Genomic DNA, 9,597 nt, shown 5'->3' on the forward strand with positions numbered 1-9,597 from the left:
AGACGCGTCCCTCTCCCGCTTTCCCTCTCTCCACCCCGCCCCCGGGGCCCCTGCGAGCGGGAGTGCGCAAACTCCGCCTCACGCTCGGCCCCGCCCCCCGGCCGTCTGCATACCTCGACTCCCGACCGTTGCGCGCGAGCACGGCCTCCCCGCCGGCCGTAAGGAACGCGGCCGGTCAGTGCGCAGGCGCGGGGCGTGCACGTCCCGCTTTCCCGCGCGGCGCCCGGCGCTCTCCGCCTCTCTGCTCGTGTCCGCTCCGACACTGACCTGGCGCGGAAGCGGGCGCGGACCCCGCGCCGCACGCAGGAGCGCATCGGCCTCGCGGGCTCGGCGCGCCACTGCGCTCAGAGCCAGGCCCCTCGCAAACACGCGCCTGTCCAGGGACCCACGCCCGTGGGCCCGACCTGGACGCACGCGGGCCCTCTCCCGCTCCGCTACCGCTCACGCCGGAACGCACACGCGGCGCTCCCGGCCAACCCCCGGAGACCCTGCGGCCGCCGACCCCCGAGCGAGCAGAGACGAGTTCCGTGGGCCGACCGGGGGTCGGGATGAGCCGGGGCGCTGCAGAGGGCGCGGAACAGGCAACAGTAAGACACGCGAAGCGCTGCCAAGTGGCGCCGCGGGGGGACGGGGGACGAGGATCGGACTCCGAGGGAAGCGGCGGGCGGGGGGCTGCGATCTGCACCAGGCACGGCTCGGGCACAGCCTCGCAGGCTGAAGTCATCTGGGCACGTTTGCAGACGGAGAAAAAGGCGGGCATCGCCGCAGCTCAGGAAGCGAGAAGGGCCCTCTGAGAAGGAAGTGGTCGGCAGCCTCACGTCCAGGCCTAGCCCGCATCTTCAGCTTGCAGCGAGCTGTGGCTGATGGCTTGAGGGTGCAGCGTGCGGCCCTGGGCACACACTGGGGCAGGGTGGAAGCTGCACAGTGCAGGGGAGGGACATTCCCATCCCCAAGAGGGAAGGGGTTCAGCCCTTTTTCTGTTGCAGGGATGGAGCCCAGAAGACAGGGACAGAAGGCTGACGGTGAGATGCTCTGCAGATGGGGCCTGGTCCCTTGGGAAGAGCCCCAACCACCCCCCAGGCCCCTCACACAGCATGCAGAAGTTGCTAGGGCAGGAGGCAGGCCTTTTCAAAGGTCCCATCTGAAGGATTCACTTTCCTGCCCCAAGCCCTGCCTTCCGACAGGGCCAGTGCTCAGCAGCCCTGCTGGCTCTGTCCGGTCCCCAGCCTTAGCCAGACTTCACTCCCCAAGGGCACAAACTGCTCCACCAAACATCACAGCTGTCATTTCATTACACTATTGATGCCCGTCTCCTGTCTGTGAGCTCTAGGAGAGAAGGGCCCATGTGTGTGATTTGCTTCCAAGTGTTCGGCACCAAGCCCCGCACATGATGGGGCTCAATGCATCTAATAATGGCAGTGAAGGAGGAGGTCATGAAAGACTCTGCAAAGGGAGGGTGCGCAGAGCTGGTCACCGTTCTGGGTCCTGCGTGTCTCCACACGATTCTCAGTGGCTTCCTGTTCTGTTCTGGCACTGGTGGGAGCTAGGAAGGTGACAGCCAACACGGTTCCCAGGCTCCCCAGCAGCAGTGCGGAGGCACACACACCTCTGGCCGGACGCCCACCATCTTCCCTTTCACTGCGCCAGCCCCCTAACACCAGAGTAATAACCCCTCTGCTTGAAATCCAGAGCTTTCTCTAACCCAACCTGCACATCAGCAACGCAGAAAGTCTGTCCATATTTTCTAAATCCCAGGCAGTTTGACTAGCAAGGACGTGGGTGAGCGAGGGAACACATGACACAAACCTTGCTCTAAAGCAGCTCACCCCCCTCTCACCCAGCAGGACTAGGAGAACGTATCTGTCCTACCGGACCATTCCCAGGCCTTCACGGCCACAGGCACACCATGACCACTGCAGATCCCCACAGGGACAAGCCAGGGCCACAGACAGTCACAATTCTCCACCAAGAGCCAGGCCCTCCCAGGACACCTGCATGACAGCAGCCCAGCAGCCACCAAGCCGGCTAGCTTGGAGCGGAGAGACCACATCTGTGCACCTCGATGGGCCAAATTCTCACCCGTAGAACTTGGCTGTGGTTTGCGATCCTGGATGAGAATGCCTTACTACGGGACGGCTGTGTCAGATGTGGTCCGTAGCCGGGAGGCAGGGACTGAGGGGGTGTGGCCACTCGGCCCCTGCCACACAGTAGATACTCATTAACGTTGTCTGCTACTCCCTGTGGCAACAGCGCCCCCAGAAGGCTCTGCAGGCCAGAAGTCAGGGGTCGTGTTGGCTTTCCTCTCCTAGAGCCCAGACTGGAGACCCTTGCTTGCCTTGGAGATGGGCCGTCAGTCTGAGGAGAGCTCTGGGGGCAAGGCCAGGGTCAGCGGACCTGGCGGCCTCCACACTACACTCGCAAAGGAAGAGGGGCACGCGCCAGCGCACGCTGGGTTTCCTTCCCCTTCTCTGTCTGCTTAGAATCCCTGCCTGCCCTCGCCCACCCTCCCCACACACTTCTTGACGGGTCTTTTGTGACTAGCCACATAAGGCCTCACACTGCCTTGGGGATTCTCACCCCACAAGGAGCGGGCCCCATGCAGGATGAGGATAGTTCCAGCAAGACATTCTCAGAGAAGGCAGGCCCTGGGGGACAGAACACCCCTCTTTGAGGGCACAATGCAAGAGCAGCTCTAGAACCTCCGTTCTGGAATCTGCCCCTGCTTTCCCAGAGCCTGCCTTGACCCACACTAGTCCACGGCTGCCTTCGCTTCCCACTCCGAGCTCTCAGCCCTGGTCACTCCCCTGCCTCTGCCCCAGTCCCAGAAAGACTTCAGAAACAGGGGTGCAGCCTTGAGAGCCCCAGGGCCCAGCAGCCTCCTCCGGCCCTGTTGCCCTACCCTTCTAATCCCGTTCAGGCCTCTGCCCTGCCCCCTGCTCCTCCCACCCAAGGCCTCGCCTCCTCCCGTGGCACCCCGCCCTCCATGAAGGGCAGTGCCCAGCGAAAGCTGGACCAACAAAACTTCATGGAGCAGGTACGCGAATGCAGGGACAATGGCTACCTGCTGTCTTCCAGGAAGATTGGCTCTGGGGCCTTCTCCAAAGTCTACCTGGCCTACGCCACACATGAGCGCATGCGGCACAACCCCAAGCTGGCCTCCGACCTGCGAGGCAAGCACCATGCCATGGTGAGGCAGGCCCATCTCCTCCCATGGGTACAGACGGCAGGCCAGCCCCAGCGGGCCCCATGCCCCAGGCCCCACTGAGGCACCTCCCTGCTGTGCCAGCTCCCTCCTGCTCCGGTGTCCTCCCAAGGACCTGCAAGCTGGTCCCAGCTCCAGAACCCCTGGAGCATATCAGAACCAGGAGGGAAGGGGAAGGTCTCTCTAGACCCCCAGGGATTCTGCTTCCCAGCCTCGCCCCAGTCAAGCTTAGCAGTGTGCGCCAAGGACATGGGGCCTGTTCCCGTGTCCGTTCCGGGGCTGTGGCCTACACACAAGGGCCACCCTCCACCTCTGCAGGTGGCTATCAAGATCATCTCCACGGCTAAGGCCCCTGTGGAGTTCTCCCAGAAGTTCCTGCCCCGTGAGATATCATCCCTCAACGCTACCTACAAGCACCTGAACGTGGTAGGCAGAGACCCCCGACACGGCCCGTGCCCACCCTGCCCAGGAGCACCCCCTTTCCCACCAGGGACCCTGATGCTTGGGGCCCAGCCCCACCCTGAGCCCCTGCTCCAGTGCCCTGGACAAGCCCTCCTTGGGTGATGGCAGGCTGGGGACGGGTTCTGGCAGGTGCAGCTCTATGAGACCTACCACAACAGCCAGCGCTCCTACTTGGTGCTGGAGTTGGCAGCCCGCGGGGACTTGCTGGAGCACATCAACGCCATGTCGGGCCACCGCTGCCGCCCAGGGCTGGAAGAGGAGGAGGCCCGTGGGCTGTTCTGGCAGCTGGTCAGTGCCGTGGCCCACTGCCACAGCTCTGGCATCGTGCACAGGTGAGGGGCTGCCCTCACCACCTGTCTCCCCTGACCCCCCGCATGGAGAGGCCCAACGAGCCCAGGACCAGCCCTGCTTCCCCTTCCCTACGCAGGGATCTCAAGTGTGAGAACATCCTGCTGGGCGACCAGGGCCTCCTAAAGCTGACCGGTGAGCCTGTGGCCCAGCCCCACCCCTGCCCTAACCCACCCTGACTCACAGCCCCAGCCTTCAGCTTCTCCGGGAGGCCCGCCCTGCTCAGCCTCTGTCCCAGCCAGGACTCCAGCCTCTACCCTCGACTGCTTCAGGCTTTTTTCAATTTTTGTGGCTTGAAAGACCCGTTTATATATTTGAGAGAGAGAGAGGAGGGCCAGAGGGAGAGGGCGAATCCTGAAGCAGGCTCCAGGCTGAGCGTGAAGCCGGATGCAGACCCTGGGCTCCATCCCAGGACCCTGAGATCGTGACCCGAGCGGAAACCAAGAGTGGGCTGCTGAGCTGACTGAGCCGGCCAGGCGCCCCGCCCGCTTCAGACTTGACCCCCACCTACCTTGACCTTTGACCCTCCCAGGAGGCCCAGCCCCACGCTGGCCCCCACCTGTGCTTCAGACACGCACCCACTCTGCGTCTGCCCCACAGCCCCCTCTCCCGAGCCCAACGTCCCTTCCCCTCCTGCCCGCCCCCCCGCCCCACGCGCCCCCGCAGACTTTGGCTTCGCCAACCGCTCGGGCCTCAAGGACTCGCTGCTGAGCACCTTCTGCGGCTCTGTGGCTTACGCGGCCCCCGAGATCCTCATGAGTAAGAAGTACCACGGGGAGCCGGCCGACCTGTGGAGCCTGTGAGTGGCCCCCGGCACAGGCAGGACCGTGGAAGGGCGGGAGGGGGGCAGGCCCTGAGCCGCCTGTGTCCCCAGGGGTATCATCCTCTATGCCATGGTGTCCGGGAAGCTGCCCTTCAGGGAGCATCGGCCACGCCGCGTGCTGCACCTCATGCGCCGAGGCCCTGCCTTCAGGCCGGGCGTGTCCCCAGGTGAGCCAGAGCACGGGTCCCTCCCAAGTCCTGGCAAGAGACTTCTGGGTCCAGGGGCGCCTGGGGGCTCCCTTGCTGTGGTGTCTGCCTTTGGCTCAGGTCATGATCCTGGGGTCCTGGGATTGAGTCCTGCATTGGGCTCCCTGCTCAGTGGGGGGCCTGCTTCTCCCACTGCCCCTCCTTCTGCTCATGCTCTCTCAGATAAAATCCTAGGGGGAGACTGGGTCCGGAGACGGGTCATTATGCCTAGTGAGGGGAGTGGCGGGGGCATGGGGGCTGAGCTGGCTTCCCACCCCCAATCTGGGCGGTAAGTGGACGGCAGCACAGAGGTGAGAGGGCTGCGGGGCTGGGGGTGGCACAGACTCAGTCTCCTCGTCTGGAAAGCAACCGTCCCGGGGCTCTGAGCTCTGCACCGGCCCAGGGCACACCTCCTTCCCTCTCGGTGCCTCCATCTCCTGATTGGAGAAGCACGGACTCTGCGCGCGTTCGGGTGACTGCACGGGATATGTCTTCCAAACTGTCCAGCACTGCTGACAGCCATGGGCACGGGCAAGAGAGTGGGCAGCGGGAGGCCACAGCTGCGAGCCCTTGCCCACAGAGTGCCAGGACCTGATCCGGGGCCTGCTACAGCTAAGGCCCCGCGCACGCCTGGACCTGCAACAGGTGGCCGCCCACTGCTGGATGCTGCCCGCCAGGCATGCGCTCTTCTGCACCATGCTCCGCTGGTCGCCAGGTGGGCGGGGCCCCAGCGGGGTAGGCGGGGGCTCTGCCACTCAGCGCCCCTAGATTCCCCTTGGCTGTCGGTTGCAGTGAAGCCAGCCAAGTCACAGCTGCCCGCAACCCTGCATCCCACGGAGCCTGGCGGAGACTCAGAGCGTCCAAGGTCACTCCTGCAGCTCCGGCGCCCCCAGCAGGGGGGGACTCACCGGAGGAATGCTTCTGGCCTGACGCCTGAGCCCCCAGAGGGAGTCCCAAGAAGAGGTGCAGGATCTGCCCAGCGGGAGCTCCGGAGCATGATGGTAGCCAGCCTGGGGGTGGGGGCCTCCGGGTAGCCACTATCCCTGAGCTCCACGTTTGCCATCAGGACCACGCCTGAGCACTGCCTGGGCACCCCAGGATGGGTAGGCCCAGGCGAGGCCAGATAAAGCATTTATTTTATGGAGGAGACGCTGGTGTGTCAGTGCAGGAAGGGGCAGCCGGCCACGCTCCCCAGCCGGGGAGAACACGAGTGCACGAGTCCACACGCCTCCACATCACAGCTTTAATAGGGAGGAGGAGAAAAATACAGGAGGAAAGAGACTCCTGGTTTCTGTGATGCACCCAGGCTTGATGGGAGGAACCGAAGTGGACCTCCAGCTCTGGAGGCAGTGACAGGACTGCGGGCACGTGGAGAGAGGGTGCTGGAACACTCAGGGCGTCAGGCTGCACTCCTGTGCCAGAGTGCAGAGGAGTCCTACCCCAGAGACGGTGACAGGAAGGGAGCAGGGCACGGGGAGGGCCATGTGGACAGCCTACCAGGCTTGGCAGCTGCAGAACACAGAAGCCCACACAAAGAGCTGGGGGAAAACAAGTTTCTTGGACCCAGTGGGGCTCCAAGGAGACAGAGGGTGCTGAGGAAAAAGGCTGGGCAAGGAGCGAGGCTAAAGGTGCACCGGGGAGGCAAGGGGCCGTGCAAGTCAAGGAAACTGGCCACGGCTAGAGCGTAGTTAATGCCGGCATAGCTGGTCACAGCAGTTCTGGGCTGGGGCTGAGGGCAGTCTCGGAGCACAGGCGGAGCAGGATGGTGGACAGGAGGCAGACAGCACCCAGCAAGTGCTCCAACGACAAACCAGGGGCTGCAGCCTTAGGAGATCCCAGGACAGACTGCGGCTGGTGACAGTCACAAGATGTCAGTCCTCGGAGGCTGGATCTCAGGCAGGGCTAGCTAAGGACCCAGAATGGAAGGTGCCGGGTGGGACTGGCAGCAAAAGGCCCTGCTTACACCTGGATGCCCCGCCCTCTGTAGTGCCCTCAGGGGTTGCTCAGGCTTGTACTGGTTTGTGCCCAGCCCGGGATGCTGTCTCCTGAAGTGCCTGAGAGTCACAGAGCCTGACTAGCTCAGTCTGACCAGCGCTGGTCTGAACAACCTGTGTTGCAGGAAGCAACGGGGCATGAAGCGCCCTGACCCCCCCACGTTTACCGCACATTCGTCCCAGATGGCCCACCCTGAGCGTTAAGTGTAGCTACGCCTTTCAGCAGGGAACAGCGCTCTGAGCAAGGAGACCCGGAGGCCTGCAGGTGGCTGCAGGAAGACCTGGTCTGGAAGGCCTGGACGGATGGGCTGGCCAAGGTGGGCCTGAAGCTGGGGGTGGGGAGCCAGGGCCTCAGGTGGGTGTAGCCCCCTCTGCTTGTGGATCCGGGGCCGGCTCCTCTGGCTGCCCCCGGGTGTGCTGCTCCCGCTCCTGGTGGTCCAGCTGCTGCAGCCGCCTCTCCACATCCTCAGGCACCTGTACCTCCAGCAGGTTTTGCATGCCCGGCTCTGGCTCATCCCCAATGAGCACCTGCCGGCAGGGGAGGGAGGTAAGCAGCTGCCCGCCCCCCCCCCCCGACATCCATGCCTGTTCTCCACACATGCTGCGCCCACCTGAATGAGTTTCTCACAAGCCCCCTGCACGTCAGGCTCCGGCTCCCAGCTGTGTAGCTCACGCAGGATCAGGTAGGCTCCCTGGCGCCTCACCTGCTGGCGTCCAGCAGCCGTGGCTGTCAGCTGCAACAGGGCAGAGGACACACAGAGGTTGAGGCATGGGGATACTGGGGGGTGGCACTGGCACAGGACCCCTGCTCACCAGCATGACGGCCTCCACCAGCATCTTGCGGATGTCAGCATCGGGCTCCCGCTGTTTGTCTGGGGGCAGGTACTGCAGGTCCACTGGCAGCCCTAGAGGTGGGTGTGGGGATTGCTGCTGCCTGCACTGCGCAGCTGGACCCTGCCTTTGTCAGTCCCGTCTGTGCTCAGCATCTTCCCGCTGGCAGGTTTCAGGAAGGGTCCTGATCTGTGGCCTACCTAACCCCTAGGGCCCTCCCCCCACTGCCCAGCCACCCCTGAGGCTCCACCAAAGCCACTTACGCTCCATCTCCTCCTCACAGAAGTCCTCAGGCCCAGCCAAGGGCAGCAGCAAGAAGGGGAGAATGTCCACCTGGGGCCCAAGCAACCACTCGTGGTGTCCTGAGGGGAAGACAGAAATGGGAGCCAGTCTGGGGGGGGGGGGTCCAAAGTGGTCTCTTTGCCCCAGCCCACCCCCCAACCGCAACCCCTCCACCCCCATCACCACTCACGATGCTCGAAGCAGCAGTTTCGGAGAGTCCCCACCACCCCGCCCCTGCGCACCGAGGAGTCTGGGAATTGGGCAAGGGGCAGCAGCCGCTGGACCACGCACCTGGGGGGAGGGACCACTCAGTGCCGGCCCGGTTCACTCGCACCCCCTCCCCGCGGGCGCCCCGGGCTTCACCTCTCGCGGTCCAGCAGGAACGCCCGCGCCGCGGGACGCTGGCTGAGGTTGGAGAGCACCGGCCCCAGGTAATGCAGGGGCGCCCGGGGGTTGTAGTCGGGCGTGCACAGCGCGTGCACCAGCCGCTCCAGGCCTGGCCCTCCCGGCTCCTCAGCCGCCAGCGCGGCCATCAGCGCGTCACACGGCGCCGGCTCGCGGCTGAGGTTGGCCAGCACGGCGGCCGCCTCCTCGGCCCAGGGCCACTCTGGGTCCAACGCGCGGCCCAGCAGGCGGGCAGGCAGCGCGGGCTCGGCCTCCAGGAGCGGACCGTGTAGGCCGGGCTCGGCAGCCAGGTTGACGAGCGCACGAGCGGCGTCGCGGGCCGGGGCCGGGGCCGCGGCCGCCGCCAGCTCGACCAGCGCCCGCAGCAGCGCCGCCTGGCCGGCCAGCAGCGCCCGACCGGGCCCGGAGCCGGTCAGCGCCAGCACGTGCCGCACCGCCTCCGCCTGCAGGTCCGCCCGCGCAGCGGGCGCCAGGAAGGGCAGCAGCTTCGCCACCTCCGCCTCCACGCCGGCCTCCGGCATCGGCGACCCTGCGGGAGCTAGCCCATCAGCCGACGCTCCGGGGCGAGTCCGGGCCTCCCCCATGCCTGCCGGGGCCTCGGGATCCCCCACGCCGCCGTCGGCGCCGAGAACCCGCCCATCAGGGGAGCGGAAGCCGCTGCCGCCAATCAGAGGCTGTCGACTGTGCGCGCGGGGCGGGGTCGGCGTGCGGAGGCGGGGCCACGCCGAGGCCCTGGGCATTGTGGTCCCGGAGCCCAGCCACAGCGGGGGCGGGGCCGGGGCGGGGCCGGGGCGGGGCCGGGGCGGGGCGGGGCCGGCGCGGGGCCGGCGCGGGGCCGGCGCGGGGCCGGCGCGGGGCCGGCGCGCGGACGGAAGCCGGGAATCCCCGGGGTGACCCCGGTCCCCGGGCCGGCCAGACCCTGGGGGAGGGAGCTCCCGTCGCTGGAAGAGTGACGTCATAAATGACTTCCATGGACTTTGTAAGGTTAGAGCAGCCGGTGTTTCCGGAGCGGCCGCCGTCCGGTCGCGGGGACGCTCGCATTTTAGTAGCTGTGGCTCGGGGTTC

The 9,597-nt window shown here is 65.8% G+C and overlaps 2 protein-coding genes across 7 annotated transcripts; one reads left to right on the plus strand and one right to left on the minus strand.

Moving 5' to 3' along the window:
* Positions 1-137: 137 nt before the first annotated feature.
* Positions 138-6,648, plus strand: LOC309854567 (testis-specific serine/threonine-protein kinase 5-like; the record flags this gene model as incomplete). 6 transcript variants are annotated; one of them, XM_082713857.1, is made up of 10 exons in its annotated part: positions 138-587; positions 987-1,022; positions 3,080-3,187; positions 3,521-3,628; positions 3,794-3,996; positions 4,092-4,147; positions 4,613-4,811; positions 4,887-5,002; positions 5,601-5,735; positions 5,813-6,648. In XM_082713857.1, 10 exons carry the CDS (start codon positions 549-551, stop codon positions 6,052-6,054), a joined length of 1,242 nt encoding a protein of 413 aa, XP_082569983.1. In that variant the 3' UTR covers positions 6,055-6,648. The 6 variants fall into 6 exon arrangements, with proteins under 6 accessions (XP_082569983.1, XP_082569987.1, XP_082569985.1 ...); XM_082713860.1 differs by having other exon boundaries at positions 538-587; positions 3,076-3,187; XM_082713861.1 differs by lacking the exon at positions 5,601-5,735.
* On the minus strand, positions 6,250-9,306 carry HGH1 (HGH1 homolog). Its single transcript, XM_082713846.1, is given in 7 exon segments — positions 6,250-7,382; positions 7,384-7,542; positions 7,626-7,748; positions 7,828-7,919; positions 8,109-8,207; positions 8,318-8,418; positions 8,491-9,306. Coding segments are annotated over 7 exon segments (1,524 nt in total). The 5' UTR covers positions 9,273-9,306; the 3' UTR covers positions 6,250-7,214.
* Between the last annotated feature and the right edge of the window lie 291 nt (positions 9,307-9,597).

Source organism: Mustela nivalis (assembly GCF_964662115.1).
Source record: "Mustela nivalis genome assembly, chromosome: 2".
NCBI classification, from domain to species: Eukaryota; Metazoa; Chordata; class Mammalia; order Carnivora; family Mustelidae; genus Mustela; species Mustela nivalis.